This window comes from Micrasema longulum, unplaced genomic scaffold, assembly GCF_059751315.1.
Source record: "Micrasema longulum isolate JH-2025_06_02 unplaced genomic scaffold, ASM5975131v1 h1tg001970l, whole genome shotgun sequence".
Lineage (NCBI taxonomy): Eukaryota > Metazoa > Arthropoda > Insecta > Trichoptera > Brachycentridae > Micrasema > Micrasema longulum.
The window spans coordinates 1-18,931 of NW_028279143.1; the positions used below are offsets into that span (position 1 = coordinate 1).

The 18,931-nt window shown below is 37.1% G+C and overlaps 3 protein-coding genes across 3 annotated transcripts; 1 reads left to right on the forward strand and 2 right to left on the reverse strand.

The window, feature by feature from the left end:
- Positions 1-771: 771 nt before the first annotated feature.
- LOC148273360 (transmembrane protein 64) lies at positions 772-4,648 on the reverse strand (the record flags this gene model as incomplete). The annotated part of the gene is made up of 2 exons (XM_088238815.1): positions 4,015-4,648; positions 772-981 (listed from the first exon to the last, which is right to left on the reverse strand). Coding segments are annotated over exons 1-2 (747 nt in total), but the record flags the coding sequence as incomplete, so codon positions are not given.
- A 928-nt stretch (positions 4,649-5,576) lies between these two features.
- SmF (small ribonucleoprotein particle protein SmF) lies at positions 5,577-8,862 on the forward strand. Its single transcript, XM_088238806.1, has 3 exons — positions 5,577-5,700; positions 5,851-6,046; positions 8,692-8,862. The coding sequence occupies exons 2-3, from the start codon at positions 5,872-5,874 to the stop codon at positions 8,781-8,783; spliced, it is 267 nt and encodes an 88-aa protein (XP_088094932.1). The 5' UTR covers positions 5,577-5,700; positions 5,851-5,871; the 3' UTR covers positions 8,784-8,862.
- A 1,137-nt stretch (positions 8,863-9,999) lies between these two features.
- Positions 10,000-17,848, reverse strand: Tgs1 (Trimethylguanosine synthase 1). Its single transcript, XM_088238803.1, has 8 exons — positions 17,547-17,848; positions 17,322-17,463; positions 16,179-17,236; positions 14,542-14,776; positions 13,522-14,056; positions 13,265-13,440; positions 12,408-12,530; positions 10,000-12,330 (listed from the first exon to the last, which is right to left on the reverse strand). The coding sequence occupies exons 1-8, from the start codon at positions 17,651-17,653 to the stop codon at positions 12,223-12,225; spliced, it is 2,484 nt and encodes an 827-aa protein (XP_088094929.1). The 5' UTR covers positions 17,654-17,848; the 3' UTR covers positions 10,000-12,222.
- Between the last annotated feature and the right edge of the window lie 1,083 nt (positions 17,849-18,931).

An 18,931-nucleotide genomic window follows, 5' to 3' on the forward strand; every position in this document is an offset into this window, starting at 1 on the left:
GCGTGACTTACGCTCACAAATCAGTCTATAATTACTCCAACTCCAAGGTACCTTACAGTCCATATAACACCGAATTTACACTTCTGAATCGTTTCCACTTATCAGGATTGCTTCGGATTCCACTTGCTTCGCTGTCTTGCATCAAACTGCCATGGCCGCGGTCGACCGCCGTATTTATAGGCCAGCGCATTCTAGCAAGAATTATCTCGAAGCATAAAGAAACGTCTCGAAACTTGTGGATCTTTCGGACTACCAGCGCCATCTGTTGCTAACATCCGGAACCTGCACTAGTTCCTAGTGTTACCAACAGATGGCGCTGGGGACTCCCTTAGACTTAACCCTAACGATATATTTTATTTATTTATATACATCTAATATGTTTGTATTTGTTTGTTAGTTATCAATTGGCCACGTATTCAATTTAAAATTATATGTTTTACGTACTTAATACTTAATTATATGTTTATATCAGATTGCAAATAACGCAAACGCCTAAAATTTTTGTAAGTATTATATATTTTTAACATACATGGAAAAAAGGGTTGGGGGGTCGCGAAATATTTTTTGATACTAGGGGGGTCGTGTCATGAAAAAGGTTGAAAAACGATGCTCTAGACTCTAGAAAAGTTGAAAAAAAAAAATCATCAAAATCACAAACATCACAAAAAAGTATTTCATTTTTATTAGACATTTTTAAGAAACTTAACTGTACATTTGAATGCTCCAATTTGTACCACGCATAAGAAAACATTATTTCCCGTAGCACTGAACTTTCTCATTTAAACTAGTCGAGACTGTTGAATGGGAGAAGGAAGAGAGAATTACCTGACAAGCGAAGACAACATATCCCGTGAGGTGGGACTCCTGCAGCACGTCATGCATGGAGCGCAGGGTGGAGCCGAGGTACACGTTGATGGCCTGCGCGGGAAGGAGTCCCACGCACGATGCGGCGTGGTACTGCGGCCCACTCACGCTGCTCACCTAGCAAAATGTACCACCGATAAATATATATTATAAACAGATAATTCAATAACGCCCGGGATAAACTGATAATTTTTGTTCAAAAACATTTTGCTGTCAAATAACATATCGCACCCCCAGAAGTACACTGTATAAATAATACATTTTTGTACCATTTTTGTACTAAAGAAAGGAAAAATATTTTTGAGAAGGGAATACGGAAGTCTCTGTTGCAGCTAATTTAGACCTAAATAACTCCCAACGGAGGAAATCCAGCCTGTTTGGACAGAACAAACAAACATTTGGACATACTGAAAACATTGTTGAATCAACTACCCGGTAAAAGAAAAGTATGAAAAATTGGAAAATTGTTTTCAGGCATTGCCTAGTAGGTGAATTGGTTCAGACAGATGAATCTCACATGATAATCCCACATGATAAAGGTTTCAGCTCCTCTACCTCACAAAGGTCAATAGATATAAGAGTTGAGGGAATGCGGATGTTTAAACATGGGCAGAATGTAAATGTAAAGTGGCCATTTTAACCAGCCAATGACAGTTCACAAGCCCTGTAAATGCCTAGACTTCCATATTCCCTTCACAAAAATGTTTTTTTCCCTCTCTGTTGCAACAAATTTAGATCTAAATAACTCCCTAGGGAGGAAATCCAGCATGTCTACAGACATTTGGACATACTCAAAACATTGTTGATTAAACTAAATGGCATAAGAAGAAGTATAAATAGGGAAAAATTATTTTTACATGAGTACGTTCACAAACTGCAAAATGATAAAATGTACATTTGAATAAAATGAACAAACACAAAAACATAAATAGAAATGATATTATATAAATAAAGGCACAAAAACAATATTGGGACTCTGACACAAAATGGCTAAATGATCCGGTAAATTATTCTACCATTAATAAAAGTGTTTCTTAAAAAGATACCAATACAGCTAAATTCACCGGCAAGTTTATATAGTCTCTGAATAGGCGAGTGATTATAATAATGAGTACTAGATTTGTTAATAAAAAAACAGCGCTGCCTACGTTTGTTGCGTGCGAGTTTTAGGAACATTTTTTTAAATAATTTTTTTTTATTTATATTTATTGTTGTGCAAACAGTGCTATGTTGGTATTATACAATGATGTTATTACAAATAAAAACAATCCTAACACAGTACCGATTACATAGTAAGGGGTGCTGCGTTGGTTTGGACATGCAGAGCGAATGGACCGCGAAAGAATTGCTAAAAGGATCTACGATGCGAATGTTGATGGATGCAGAAAACGAGGAAAACCAAGAAAGACATGGCACGATCAAGTCCATCAAATTAAAAAAAAAGAACTAAAGAAATATATTTTAAACATGTACTTTATAGTGCCTATTAAAAAATAAATTTGTATAATATAAATAAAATAATGTAAAATAAACCTGTCATCGGAAACATTCTATGATTTCTCATATATCTGAAGCATTTGTTTATTTATTTTTATTTGGGAAAAAAACAACAGCTTTTACATATATTGTATACAGAAAATAAGAATACATATGAACGAAAATTGTGAAAACAGTTATTAAAAAATAAACCCGACGTAGAATTACTTAATGAACAGATAACACATGTGCATTCTCCATTACTTTACCGATTGTAATATAATTTTACTAATGACTTTTTACCCTTTGTTTTTCAGAAATCATTATTTACAAAACCACACTCACGAAGGATGGGACACCAACAATAAAATAAAATACTTAAACTCATTAAAATAGCATTATATCAATTCATTAGTTAACCCAAATAAAATTTGTTGATAATGATCATTAGGATAAAAATAATTTTATTTAATTTACTTACATATAACTGAATTATCTATCCTTACCTTTGTTCTGTATAAATACATTTAACTTTTTAATAAAGATACCAGTCTTGAAGATGTCGCGAAAGCGATGAAACCGGTCACTGGATATTCCAAATTTATGGATTAAAGTATCACTCGTGTTTTATCTATATGATAAATTACAATGAACTTCCATCAAGAATTTTTACTTACAAACTTAAATGTTTTAAAATACAAATTTAAAAGAATCACTATGTAAAGCGCCCTTGAGGTATTTTATTACGAAAATGGCGCTACATAAGTTATCCATAATAATAATAAAGACAATCGAAAAAAAAAGAGCACGTAAGAAAGTTTAGGGATGGGGAAATAGAGTGGGGGAGTGGAGGGGAAGGATTTTCATAATATAGTTGACTGATTCAAATATTAATATGATAATAACATGAACATAATTAAGGGAACATAAATTTATTGCACACTGACTTATGTTTCACTTTACAGTGTTTCAAAAAGTTATTTTTTTAAGTAACAAAATTTTGAATTAAAAATATCTAAATGAGGACAAAGTAAGTTGAATTTGGAGCGGCTATGATAAATAAACAAGTTATGAACATATCTTTTTTGGGCGATGGATATAAATAAATATAAATATACTGGTTATAAATATATTATAATTATATTCTCTACTCGGGGGGGATTTCTTTATTTAAAGTTCCACGAGGCTCCATCATTAGTCAGTTGTTTATAATTTTAATTTATGATTAGTCGGCGAGAAATATGTACTACTTTACAGTTTTTTTATATTTTGGAATTACAGTTCCATTTTATAAAATATCATCTCATACATAAATACGATTTATTATTGATTATTTTGGTCAGTGTACCTGTATGTGGACCGGTACTCTGAACGCTCTCTAGGGGGGGAGTGGAGAACGCATCGGCGAGTTATTTAAGTTCGAAACTTTAAATGTAACCAGGACTGTATTGTCTCCGGAGACCTGAGAGTATTTTTAGGAAACAGAATGTGCCGCAACGCATCGGGGTTAAGATGGGCATTAGTAGATAATCTATTATTTAGCGAGTCGGGGGCACAGATTCGGTCATTGTAAAAACAATCGGTGTTTCAGTGCAAGACTGCAGCATTTCATCAAATTGTACAAAGTGCGATTGTTCTCACAATTCTAGAGAGGATAGAAACGAGTGTACTCACGGCGAATATGGTGTTCTGGATACCGAAGGGGATCGGCGTGAGACGCGCGAACAGCACGATGCGGAAGGCCTGCGGGCCCGCGATGACGCGCAGCAGCGCGCGCGCCGCGTCGCCCGACAGCGCGCGCGCCACGGGCAGGCGGCGCCCGAGCGCGCGCAGCGAGTAGTGCGCCACGGCCACGCCCACGTTGGCGGAGATGAGCACCGTGCCCAGCCCGCGCAGGATGCCGAACAGGTAGCCGCTGGTGATGATGAGCACCAGGTAGCCGATCGTCACGGGGAAGCTGACCACCGTGAACAGGAACACGAACAGACCGAATATGCACCACGGATTCTGCGTCTCCACCCAAAACAACACAGCCTTCAAGTAATCCTTGAAGAAATATATCACGAGAATAAAAAGAACGACTAGAATAATCGACACCGAAATATTAAAAATATAACTATAGGTGCTTCTGGTGTTCAATCTTGCGCAAAAACCGCGTTTAGTTCTATTTGCCACAGGTTCGGAATTATCTTCGATGGATATAATTTCCATATTTAATTTTGCTTTTTACACTCAATATAAAAAATATTTAAACGAGTCATTCTACGTTTACGCAGTCGATAAATTTGACATACAAAGCAGCCACGGAACGAACTAAAACCGAATGACAAATGACACTGACATCCACAGATATTTTCAATAACAAAGATCCGTAAATTAACCCGATAAAAAAACCGTTCACTCACTCAAAACGTGCGATGGAAAAAAAAATGACTTTTTTATAAACAAAAATACAAAGCTTCAGTTTAGATAAACTGAAGACTATTCTGTCTAGACTTACCGACTCAACTCCGGGGATTAACGATATCCTATATAGTTTTATCCAAAACAACCGTGATTCTACCCTCTCCTACATTTTGTCACTGATGAATATGATCTTTGAATCAAGAAACATCCACATTTCATTTCATTTCAATAAAATAAAACTTTGCACATGGCAAGAATATTGGATAGCCTCCTCCCAAGCCAAAGGAAGGCACCTTTTCCAATTGAAACCAAATGTAACAGAAAAGCCTTGGTTCTCCAAAGTGATTCTGAACAAAGTTGAGATATCTTCTATATGCAGAATGTGCATTGGACATTGATGTAATAGTTATCATTTGTTTAGAATCCATGTTCGGGACTTTGCCATGTGCAAATGTCAGCTTTAGGAGGAAGATCTAAATATTTTTTTCTTTGGATGCCCCATAAATGATTGTTATCCTGAGTTCCTATCTGACTTCTCCAAAATCAACGCCCCATTCCCTACTAATATTTTAACTCTTTTGTACCCGCACCCAATAAATATATATTAAAATTTTTATGTAAATATGTAGTTATAAACGGTATTAAGCTGTAAATAAGTTATATATTATCTAAAGTGTATGTAATATTAAATACTATGTAACACACTAACTTGTATGTATAGTACTAACACATGGGTAAATATTTTAATAAGACTTTCTCAAACTTGACACTGGCTAGAACACCCCAGTTAGGGGTGAAAAAAGCCAATAAAAAACTAAGAAGAAGAATAGTTTGAACGCACTTAACCATCTTTCGTTTATGAAACGAAAAAAGGGTATTAATCTATGGTTTGTGTGAATCTGACAATTGGGACGCGTGTTTGCCGGCTATTTTATTTCTTAAAATTATATCTAGGTAAGTTTTATAACATGTGACTGATTGAGTTAGATTTTTTTTTCACAAACACATAATAATATATATCCTTAATCGCTTAGCGTTTTCATTGCCTGTCACATTTAAATGAATTTTTTCACAACATTAGTGTTTTTCTTAATGTATTTTTAGGATAAATTAATATCATCAATCATGTCTGCTGCTATGCCAATAAACCCTAAACCATTCCTCAACAGTCTAACAGGAAAAGCCGTCCTTGTAAAGTTGAAATGGGGCCACGAATATAAAGGATACCTTGTGTCTGTCGATGGTTACATGAATCTACAGCTAGCCAACACAGAGGAACACGTAGATGGGAATTGCACAGGTAAGAGGGAAATACATGTAACAGCATTTCTAATGTATTGACCATAAAATTAAGATTAATCCAGAAACCGCATACGCGCATCAAACAGAAGGCGACTAAACTACTCTTAAAGGAGTAGTTTTACATTTGACCCCATTAGTTTCATTGTAGACGTCGCTCAGTACGCAACTCATGATTCGAATTAAGCTATGCCGTGTTGTGTCGTTTTAAACTGTAGAAATACTGCTTAGGATCAAAAAGAAACAGGATGGGATCACATTTCACGTGTAAGTAGCAAATGCATGTGAGTAGCAAATACATTACTTAAAAATTTAATTATTTTTCCATCTGTCAGATTGTCAAAGAAAACAAAATAGATATTTTGTGTTGCCAGGGTAGTCTTTTTTTACGCTACTTTGCTCATCATATATTATTTAACATGACATAAAAATATCCGCTTTATGTAAAATAAAATATGTTACATTTTTTAAATTCAAAGTTCATTAATTTAATTTCTCTTATTAAATGACCCTTTCCTTATCTACTCTGTTCAATCAATTTGTCAATCAATTTTTCCGCAGGTACAATAAAATTTTAGGGTACTTAAAAAAAAAAAATCATACGAAGAAGTAGCTCATTCCAAAGTCTAACACCTCGTACAGAAAAACCCATTTTCTTATTTGCCCATGGGACAGAGAATATTTGCCAGCACAGCGCGGGTTTAAATTGTGCAAGTCTGTTTTGAACTTACTTAAATTAATGAACTGTTAATATAACAATCCACAAGGGTTTATTTAATAACCTGTCAATTGGTTTAAATAAATATAAAACGCTGTTCGGCTTACCCTGTCTGCGTAATCAACGAGCCCTGCATATTTAATAATACAAATAAATTTATGAACTGAAGTGTCCTGTAGATCTTCCATTGCATCCGGAGTTTCAATATTTTCATGATCTGGTTTTAAACGTTAATTTGTTTATCTTAATCTTATTGTAAACATTTGACACTATATAATATTTTCACATTTAATTAGTATTTTTTGTTCAATATTTCTTTGTATTTATGTATAACGAGCTGAACCCGGCAACGCTTTGCTATTGCTAGATTTGAGTTCGTGCTAAATAGATTAAATAAACATAATCGAAAGTTTGATATCGATTATTGTATTCAGTCCAATTTAGATATGTACGTATACATTATTATTTGTGTTTCGGTTTAGATAAATTGTGAGGACAGATAATTTTGATAAATAGGTGTACGCATTTTTTTGAAAACGAAACAATATAGGGACACGCCAATTGTAAATATCTATAATGTGTAAAAAAGAGCACTGCGCTGGTTTGGATATGTAGAGCGAATGGATTACGAAAGAACGGCTTAAAATATATACAATGCAAATGTTCGTGGATGTAGAAATAAAGGAAGACTGTGAAAGACATGACATAACCAAATCCAATAAATACTTGAAATAGGACATGGTAAAAGTCAGAATAATCAGCGCGCGTGTATGAGAAGATCTATGAATGTAGAGAAAGCGAGATCTGAATGCAAAGATAGAGTGATGTGGCGCTCTATCATCTCTTGCGGGGAAGCGGCGTGATAATTTTTTGTGTTGTTATTGTAAAAAAAACATTTCTCTAGTGACATAATTCAGAGAGAAAATACGTGAATACGTTTGTATGAAGAAAAGTCATACCGCGTTTCCTCTTAATATTAAACATAATTAAGTATACTTACAAAAATTTACTAAAAAATGTTAAGTAAAAACCATTTGGATAAACGTAAAAAAGATGTTGTAACTATTCATTGGTAAGTAGGTACTTGTTTATGATTGAATTCCAAATCTTAAAGTAATATGTAGAGATTCAAATATTGAATTTAAGTAGGTACCTACTTAAGTACTTTTTTATGTTTGAATTCGAAAACACATTAAAATAAATTATTTTTAAATAAAGAATTCTTTTAGCAAATGTCAAACTCTGCTCAGGGATGCACTTTAGTAAGAAATGCGATTTTCAAAAATGTATCGAATGTTAGTTAATATTATTTTAGTAAAACCAAAAATCCAGTAAAAATAAATAAATGGGTAGAAATTATAAAGAATTCAGTGAAACAATCTGATTGGGATCCTTTAAAAATTAATGTTGTCTGTAAAAATTTAATTTAAAAATAACATCCGTCCATTTTTTTGTATGCGTATTCTCGGCGAATGCAATCCTGATGGATAAAAAAAACATTTTCGCTCCTAACTTTTTTGTACTTAATAAATTGAAGATTTTATGAGCTATAAACTTTCTCGCGGCAAAGACGTAAATTTATCCGAAAACCGCACGTAAATCGGTCTGGTAGTTATCAAGTCTATCGAGGAGAACCATTCGAACATTGCCTTTCATATCTATAGTAGAGAAATATTAAGAATTTTCAGATATAATCTTATGTCTTGTGCCTAGGCGGATGAAGGATACAATTGTGAGTGTGAAATAGGACTGGCACCTGAAGCATAAGACTGATAACCTTTCCTTTATGTAACGGATGATCGAAATACACATTTGGTTTAAAAATGCAGTGCCCTATGCACCACTGGATGCAGAAAGGGGAAAGATGATGATTTCACTATGACTCATAACATCTAAATTGTTTCTAACTTAAAAAAAACAATTTGCAGGAAACTTGGGCGAGGTCCTGATCCGCTGTAACAACGTGCTGTACATCCGCGGTGCTGAGGATGAAGATGAGGAAGGGGAAATGAAGGATTAACACCCATTTTAAAACTCTCGAATCTTTACTTTTAAATTGTATATTAAGTTACTTGTAATAAAATCAGTTTTGTATCTGACCTTTCTAATGTTTAATTTATAATGCTTAATTTTCCTATGAAATAAGTTGAATCAAATTTGTTCTTTAAAACCTAATGCCGTGGAGCGAGCGATGCTGGGGATCAGTCTTAGAGATAAAGTAAGAAATTAAATCATAAGAACCGAAACAGGAGCGCTGGACATTATTGAAAGAGTTGCAACGTTGAAATGGCGCTGGGCTGGTCATGTTGCTCGCAGCTCAGACCATAGACTGACAAAATGCCTCCTGTGCTGGCGCCCTCGAACTGCTACCGGAAACTCCGGACGACTGCAGCTCCGCCGGAGAAATGATAGTGTGAAGCATTCAAATAGAGTCCATTCGGCACAGAGAAGGATCGAGGCCTATGTTCGGGGGTGGACGGCTACAGGCTGAAGAAAATGCAAGGCAGCTTCTACCCCAGTTGGAGATGACAGATAAAAATTATGTTAATGCTTCGATGTGTCTTTATTACACCTTGTATAATGTACAGGATGAGTAATGGAGTGCGGGAATTACTGACCAAACTGAGTGAATGCGTAACTGCTCACCCGCAGGTACCCCTAAGGTAAGGGTGCCGATGCTTATTTAGTAGTTGTCTACAATGTTCTCCTTACTTCTTAATTCACGTAATTAAAGTAATTTTCTATTTCCCTGTCAGCAATCTGACATCCGTGCTAGGTAATCGGCAATTTAGATGTTTTGATTATTAATTGTTTACACACAGGAAATGTATTATTCACCTTCTGCACTGCCTTAAAGACATCTTAAATGATAGTAGGTCAGGTGACGGCAGGCGGGCATTCGTTTCCAAATGAGTCACGCAGTTGCGTGTTTGTCATTGCATGGTCATGATACACAATGAGCAGTTCTTGAAACATTTCTTGAAGTTCATAACAAAATAAATTAAATGCATACAAAAGTAAACTGAAGTGTGTAATGGGAAGAGGACTGGAATATCATTTTAAAAAAACATCCTTCGACTCCCATCACAATTTATTTTATTGTAATTTATATCATGTTTGGACAATTAAGAGGTCAGATTGTACAAACAGACATCTACCATAAATTAGATGCGATTCGTTGGTATTTAAAATAAAAATTATATTCAACGGGAAATCAAACAAAAAAAACACAATTATCCTTACTTACATGTTTACTCACATAAAAGAACTGAGACAATACAAAAAAGGCAGTATGCAGCATACATTTACTGCTTTTACTTTTAAAATAATAGGAAACTAAAAATAATAAAGAGTAAGTAACCTGTTTATATCGCGGGGTACGAGACAACTTCAAAATCAGCATTTGTGAGTTACCCATTTAGAACACATCTTTTTATCCTCCTCCATGAATGAATGCTAGAAATAGACGAGTCATGCGTACAAATCATCATAATATGATTTGAATGAATCACGACTTGCCTATTAGCATTCATGGAGGAAGATACAAATGCGTGTTTTTGGTCGGTAGCTCAAAAATGCTGATTTCAAAGTTACCTAGTCATAGTAATTATCCCACAATATGATACAAGACTAATTATTTATTTCTTAGTGTTAATTAACATGGATAATATCACAGAACATAATGAGGAGCTGGAATTGGAGGATCGAAGGTATTAATTTCATAGGGTAATTACTACAACTAGGTAACATAAAAATCAGCATTTTTGAGTTATCCACTAAAAACACATATTTGTATTTTCCTCTGCGAATGCTACTAATATACAAGTGCTGGTATTAAAGTTACTTAGTTGTAACAATCACCGCGATATGCGATACATTTTATGTATGTATATAATACGTACATACTTTGTATGATAAAACAGAAAATTCACATAAAAAAGTAGACATTTTTTATAAAAATAAATTCAAGCGCTGAAATTGAAAGGAAATAGTTTATAATGTGACCTCGCAGGCTTGGAGTTACATGCATCAGCTAAAGTAGGCACGTGACAATATAATCCTTTAACAAGCAATCAGTACAGTTCAAGTACATATTTAAAATAATATTGGTGTTAAAAGACTTGATTTCGATTGTAATAAGATTAAATTGCAATTTTTTTGTTTGAACAGTTCGTATGTAATTCTACATAATATATCAATCTCAATCTCAAAATATAAGTTATCTAATTAATCGATATAATGTGGCGATAATTTGCTTTTCTTCTTTAAGAAAAAATAAATTATTTGGTAAAACTTTCTTAATGAGTTTGATTCTTAAATTATTTGTCTCTAATTGATTATTGCTTAACCCTTTGAACGCGTTAAAAATATTCACACGTGGCAGTCATTTCACTTAATCTAATTTATAGGTTTAAAGCATAATAACCCACACAACTTGAAATCATCATTGACCGGGAGGTCTTTGGGAGAAGTAAATTCCCAAAATATAAATAATCATCTAAATCGTCACTACAACTTAATAAACGTTGAAGATTATTTTCCATACAAACTTGTCGCACCACAGCCGCCATAAAAAGGATTATTCGAAACTTCATCACTGCTAATTCCGGTACCCGACATTTAAAATTTTGGAAATGAAATGTGTAAATCTTTCAAAATGCCTTTTTTCAAAATTCAAATTTATCATTTTGTGAAGCCATAAAAGTAGCTTTTCATGATGCACACTATTCACGAAAACATATATTTTTTACGAATACAAATCAAAATTTTACTAAGTTTGAATACATCATCATTAAAAAAACAAGTTTCATCTAATAATTACAAATTTTTTAGTACATATAATAATTAACAACATTTACTTATTAAAGAATAATAATTCTAGAAAAAAGACTTTACTCAAAACATTTGTTTGTTGATTTCCTTTCCATTGAGGGAAAAAAAACAAAGAATATTGGTAATATTACAATAGTAAACCCGCGCTGGCCGCCGCAGTGGGATAGTTTGTTATCAATTCGGAAAACTCTCAACCGCCAATGATTTAGTCCTAATTAGAACTCTTATTTGAAGCATTGTTTGATAAACTTAAGACTTTATTTTGGACATATGTATGTAAAAAGATGTCAGTAGTCTAAAGATTGGAGATTTTTTAAGTAAGAGTTTCGCCATCGTCTATTACGTTTTCACTTAGTTATCGCAGAAGAAACTTGCGACTCGTACGCAAGATGCCCGCATACAGTGCAAGTACACGGCGACTCGCTGTTTAGTCGCTCGCGTCCAATGGGTTAAATAGTTTATTCGCGTTTATCGTATATTCTACACATTTATAAGAGTATTTTATTTTGCTGCGTTTTCTTTCACTCACCAAGAAGTCAAACTGATAAGTACCATACTAAACACTGTCACCAAATAAAATCAATATATTGTAAACGCGGTTCAGAAGTAAAATGTTGTAGTCTGGTCTACTCGTTCAAGAGTTCCCCGTAGAAGGCCGTGAGCGCTATCAGTTTCTTGTCCAGGAAGTTCTGCTCTATCTCCACCGCCTGACCGGGCCCTGCCATCATCACCAGCTGAAACCGAACACAACGTTGTGAGGTGGGGGTGACTTCAATAATCGTAGGGCTCACAGTAGTAGCAAATGTTGTACCTGATTAGTATCAGTATTCCGCGGTAGGAAAATCGCCACATTGGGACTAATGTTCCTGGCAGATTGCAGGAGTTGAGAACCAGCCACAGGAAGTAGCATGCTCTCCAGATCGTAGCTCGCAACCTACAATACATTAGCGAGTTTTATTTATTATGTATTAGAACCAAGCGTGTTAGCGAAAATTCTCAGTGGAAGTTCATTGTCATTTACTATATAAATCAAAGACGAGTGATACTTGAATCCATAAATTTGGAATAACCAGTTACCGGTTTCATAACTTTCTAATCTAATCTAAACTTTCGTATTATCCACATAAAATCTTGTATTTACCTGGTAACTCTTTGTAAAAAGGTCTTTCAGATAAAAAAAATTCAATTCAATTACTATTTCACAATTTTTATTACATAACATATTTTATGGGTACAAAATATTCCCAATCAGCAAAAGTGCTGGTATGGGGGATATAATATATTATGACACTATTTAAGGTCGATAAAATAACATAACATATCACTCATGGGCTGTAAGAAAAAGTTTTTTAAGATGTATATGTTTTGTATATCTTTTAAGTCATTAGAAAGTGAATTGTAAAACTTTTGAATTCTTTAAACGAACTGTTTTCGCATAAATACATTTAACTTTGTGATAAAGATAGCAGTCTCGAAGATGTCGGAAAGCGGTGAAACTGGTGATTGCTTATTCCAAATTTGTGGATTTAAGTATCGTTCATCTTTAATAAATTGGTAATTTATGTATAATTGAGAAACATTCATAATATTAGTTATAACACCATTGCTTTGATTTCCAAAAGAAAAAATCCATCCGTATGAATGTACAGAGTAGAATTATTTAGTGACCTGAGTATAGTGCGTCCCTCCCCAGGGCGGACTGAGGAACACCACGTCGGCCACCAGAGTCGGGGCCAGCTCCAGGAAGTCTCCCACGATGAACTCGATACGATCCTCCACTCCGTACAGCTTCGCATTGTGGCGCGCCAACTCCACCTTGGCTGGATCTATATCTATAGCTATCACTGCAAAACAACCATAAAAAATATTTATCTTCCGTCCCTCTGTTATTTCACCTCTCCATATTCCATCCCAGCTCTACTAACCTCTCTCGCAGGTCATGGCAAACTGGATGGTGTTCCCTCCTGCCCCGCAGAAGGCGTCCACCACGAGGTCGCAGCGGCAGCGCTCGGCGAGGTGCTCCGCCACCTTCTCGGGAGTGACGCTGAACCAACTCTCCTTGTCCAAGCGGACTCCCTCATCGAAGCGGGAGAACAGGGAGTAGCGCTTGTACCAGTACTTGAGGAGGGCGGGATCCGCAGCAAGCTCGGCGGGGATTCCCGATGGCAACTTCTTACCCACTTTCCTTTTCTTCTTCTTTTCTCTCTTCCCGCGACCATCTCGGCTGTCTTCCGTGGAGCTTCCTAGTTCTAATCTCCACGGTACTTCTTTTTTTTCATCGACTAAATCTTCTTCAGCAACCGATGAAGAATCCGCTTTATCGGAGCACGGTAAACTGCGTATATCAGCGAGAGTTTTAGGGAGAAGTTTAGTACTGGGGAGACAGTGTGAATCATCAGAACTATCGTCACTTCTTCTAATTATCTCTTCTTCATTAGCTTCTTTCAAGAACTGCTTTACCTGTAAAAAATGACCTTATTGAAGATAGAATTTCGTGTGTTATATAATTAATATTCCGTTCCAATTTTACTTTGCTACTTTTCACTCTTTGGGAGTTTTTTTTCTATTTAATAAGAAAGATAAAACTCTACCAATATCCAAAATGGAAAATAGTTTTCACAACTTTACATATTTCCAGTATTTGTGGGCTGATTTAAACATCAACCTATTTGCAAGACAAGACAGCTTGGCTTTAGATTTGTGTTAATTGATTTAAGTTTGTTGTTTTAAGTTTTTTCATTTATTAGGTTTAACTTACCGATTGTTGAATTATATTATATAGTTATAATTTTATTGACCTTTATAAGTGATTCAATGAATCCTATGTTAAGAATAATATACTAACACCGATAATAGATTGATATGATTCGAAACATCACCGAGAAGAGCACAAGTATTTGTGTACTTTTTTCAGTTCTGTTTCAGTTGTAAGAAATTATGCGCACCTTGTCAATATTGGATGTCAATGCATGTCCGTCGTCATCAAAGTAGGTGTGGCGGGCGGGCTTGATACGCGGGAGCTTGAGTTGGCGGTTCTGTTGGCGGATGTGCTTCTTGCGGTACACTACCTCCCCCACCAAGTCCCTCCCCTCGCCGTCGCCCGACGCGAACTCGTACCCCATGAGAGAAAAGGCCGCCTTCACCTTGTCCAGCCCGGGCTCCTCGGTATCGCTCTCGTGACTGGAAGTATGACTCGCTCACATCAATGTTTTAAATCAAAAACAACTAAGGAAGCGCAGGTAGCATGTTTTGTTGGATGTTTCTGATAAATATTTATTTTATTTTTAAACATATACGCCTAAGAGATTATACTATAGCGGTGGTCGGGAACCTTTTTAGCTCGGCATGTCAAAGTTCTGAAAAAAAACCTGGCTTGATTCTGGTGCCGTGTCAAATCTAGGAATAATTATCATTTTTGCAGCCTATATGAAAGAGAAACGATGTAAACCCGCTAAAGGAAGATAGCGCATCGCTCGTTCTTGGGCGAATATAATTTGTAAACAATGTGTTACCCATCACTGTATTACAGGATAATAGGATGGGTGCTATAGTAATTGGTAATTGGACACTAGCCTGTAGCCAGCAGGGGTGCTCAGACTTGCTGGCGATCTACCTCAATATTGTTAGACTATGATCGATCGACTCTTGAGAGGCTGCAAGTATCGGTGATGCAGGATTGTCGTCTAGGTAGGGTGTATCGTGGCATAGATATTAGTTTTCCGCACAATATGCACGGATATTTTTTCTCTAGATCGACTCGAAAAATACTCACGATGGACAAGTGGATCTCGATTGACTGTTTGAGCACCCCTGCGCTACAGTAATTGGACTTTCTAAATCTAATGATAAATAAATGTAATGAGTGGTGGAGATAAATACAAATGTTGACTTATTTTTTACCATTAGATTTAGAGTGTCCATGTCCAATTACTATAGCACCCACCCTTTATTGTTTAAATTAATTTTCATGTTTTTTATTTACTAAAAAAAAATATTGCTGTATTGATCGGAATACTGATTTTCATTGAAATTAAAAACTGATTGTGTAGGTTCCAGTTTTTAAAACTTTGTGACAGGTGTTTTGTCAAGTTATGAAATTTTTATCTTCACTCGAATGACTGATGTTAAAATTTAAACTCTATAGGTTCCTAGGACAATGCCGAATTGAAGATTCACCTTAGGCAGTAGTAGTAAAAACAAGATGCTCTAGATACAAACACTGCTTTTGCTGCCAAACACAAGCCCTACTTTCATACATCTCCCGTAAACGCTCGCCAATTATTCCGACATTTGTCGAGTCCATCTCCAGTTATCTGTTTGTATTTGCAACACCTCTTTCTTAAATTTGACAATAATGTTTATTTCAGCCGTGCATATTGCGCAGACTTCACTTTTGTAAATCAGGGTCAGTATCAGGACACTAGAGTGAGCTGCTTATTTTGCCTTCTATGACAAACGTTGATTTTCCGAGGTTGATTTTAGAGACCTGTAGATTTAAGATTTAGGCATGAAAATTACAGACTGAAATAACCAAAAATTCTCCTTACGTAAGTACAAAATACAACAAAATATCCATTCATACCTTCTCTTTAAAGTTATGGGATTGTTGTTTGGATTTGGAGGTTTGTCTCCGTTGTCTTGTATGCTGCCACCGGAGAGAGGAAGGGGCCCTTCCCGGTTAGGGGCCGAGCCTCCCTCCCCCTCTGTCGCTCCCCCCGCGCCACTTTCCACCTCCGGACATCCGTTCCCCTCGCCGGTGCTTGTCCCGGCTTCCAAGACCAAGGACTGCAGCAGATAGCCCACAGAATGTACATATTTGTTTTCGGATCGTTTCTTATTTTTCTTTTTAGGGGGTAAGTTCTGGGCATCCAAATCTGCACTATCAGCTCTCGTGGCTTCAATGACCGACGGATATTCCTGCGAATTACTCTCGCTGCAGTCCGCGCCGTCCTCCCGCTCCCGGGAGTCATCGTACCGCGGCTCGGGGTGGTTCTTCAGGTAGTTAGCGTAGTGGAGAGAGTACTGCTCGTTGAAGTGTTTCTTCCACAAAACCTGCCAATAGTTGTCCACCTCGTCCTGTGGCGCGCGCTCCGGCTGCAGCGCCTCTCGCTCCGAGGATCCCGTGCTGCTCGGCGCCTCCTCCTCCGACGCGCTGGGCGACAGGAGGCTCAGGTCAGAGCCCGACGAGTCGCCAGGCAGGCGGCCCTCGCTCGCCTCGTAGTCGGTGATCCCGGTAACGTTGGTCATGGAATCCGACAAGCCGGTGGCAGGCGGCGGCTGGCGCCCGGATGGGCTGCGCAGGCGGTCATTCTCCGAATAGGAGCGCGCCTTGCGCGGCCCTTCCGCCGCCTCCCGCCCCGGGTCGGACAGGTGCTCCCGCTCGGGGCCGCCGCCGGCGAGGTACGCCGGGTCGATGTAGTCGCTGTACTTGTCTATCCAGGACGCCCAGATCAGTCGCTCCCAGTGCAGCGCCCAGAAGCGCTCCCACGAGGGCTGCGAGTAATCCTCCCGCGGGAAGCTCAGGTCGGCGCCGCTGTCGCTGGGCTGCAGCGGCCGCAGGGGCCCGGCCTCGTGCTCATCCGTGGAGTAGTTGTTGTCCGTATGAGACGCGCTGCAGTAGCAGCTCACGCCTTCGTCTTTCTGGGGATACAACAAGTTCACGATTAAAGCGACAAAATTACGCTGCATCTGACGGGTGGTCGAACACAAATCGGAGAATTCTCACCTCTCGATGAGACGTCTCATCTGAAAAATGCACGTGGATGTTGGCATCGGATTCGAGTGGAACGACTTTAGTTTCCTCGATGTCGCTCACGCTCTGCTCCTCTTTATCATACAGAATAGAAGCGTACACGTGGAAATTATTTCTGTTAGAAAAAAATATATATTATTAAAAATTTATATGTAATAAATAAATCACCGACAAAGTATCAGGTTTTGTTGCATTTACCTGAGAAAAACCCTGCTACACAAACAAAATATATAGTTTTCGTCAGTTTTGGTAGAGCCTAAATTAAAGTGGACCTCCGCCAAAGGCTCCCACTGATGTTCGCACATGATTTTGAGCTTTATTTGGACTGATCATAACAAAAATTACGAGAACTAACAACCAACTCGCGAACTCACATACTAAGACTTAAGACTCGGCTGCCATTTCCATCAGATTTCCATATCCATATTATATTTTATATTATTGACAATAATTGACAACTGAAGAAGAAGAACCATAGAAGAGCTCATAGACTAAAGAAGAACTCGAAAGGTTTTACTTCTTTTTTTGTGGTTTTATTCACCTCTTGGAGTTTCTCTTTTTCATATTTTTCTAAACCGCTTTCGCGGCCGTAGAAAACACCATATACAAAATTCACGAGATAAACAGTTTTTCTACAGCCGCGAGAGCGTTTGGAATACTAGACCTGGGGTGTTCTAGTAACACCCCCGCTCGTAGAGATGTTGATTTTAGCTAATGTCTTTTTGTTCTGTCCGAGGAATCTTTTGTACAAACATTGCTATCTCGCGGGGGGGGAAGGGGTATGGACTTAAAAAAAATAATTGATTTGGTGATTTTTCACCTTGAGAATAAAGTGGTGGATCTTTTGACGGGATTGATGTGTATATGTCGCTTCCTACACCAGTCTTTGAAGAGTCTAGCTTAACATTTCACTTTCACGGTGGCTTAAGGAGCTTAGGTGGAGCTGAATATGAGTGCCGTGTCATCTGCGAATTGTACGATGTGTATATTGTGATCTGTGGGAGCTGAAATATCGCTTAAGTAAATGTTGAATAGGATTAGAGACCGGAGAGGACTTTAATAAAAGACTCCTGCTGATAGGAATCATTCAATGGAGTAGTAGCCATTTAATTTGACTTTGAAGGAACAATTTAGAGGAAGTGGAATATAAAAAGGATCAGGAAGTATGGGAAACTCAAGAATTCCATCTTGAACAGAGAACCGATTTGCCAGAGACAGTATCGAACGCTTTATTTACGTTGGCGGAGAGGAGTGCCGTGAATTTACAAGCATTGAAGCCTTTTTTGATATGTTTTACAAGATGGAAGAGTTTATAGATAGTTCGGTTCGGAATTCATTTGAGAAGCGAGGAATGATTTTTAGATCTTCTCAAGATATTTTTTTCAAAGACTTTACCATCTTAGAACTTTTTCATATCTTAAAAAAATTTGTAAGTCGATTAATTTATACATTTTGTCAAAAAAACTGTCAGTTTTTTATAATTTAGCTCTCGAAAAGTCGGGTAAAAAAATTATATATATATATATATATTTCTTTAGTCTATGGTTCCAACCAACCAAACACTTCATAGATACTGACCTGTC

Excerpts from the sequence above, each read along its gene's own strand:
- SmF (XM_088238806.1), top strand. The coding sequence starts at position 5,872 with ATGTCTGCTGCTATGCCAATAAACCCTAAACCATTCCTCAACAGTCTA. Across the intron at positions 6,047-8,691 it reads CGTAGATGGGAATTGCACAG|GAAACTTGGGCGAGGTCCTG; the intron begins GTAAGAGGGAAA and ends AACAATTTGCAG.
- Tgs1 (XM_088238803.1), bottom strand. The coding sequence starts at position 17,653 with ATGTGCGAACATCAGTGGGAGCCTTTGGCGGAGGTCCACTTTAATTTA. Across the intron at positions 14,777-16,178 it reads CCCATAACTTTAAAGAGAAG|TCACGAGAGCGATACCGAGG; the intron begins GTATGAATGGAT and ends TCATACTTCCAG. Across the intron at positions 12,531-13,264 it reads GAGGGACGCACTATACTCAG|GTTGCGAGCTACGATCTGGA; the intron begins GTCACTAAATAA and ends AATGTATTGTAG.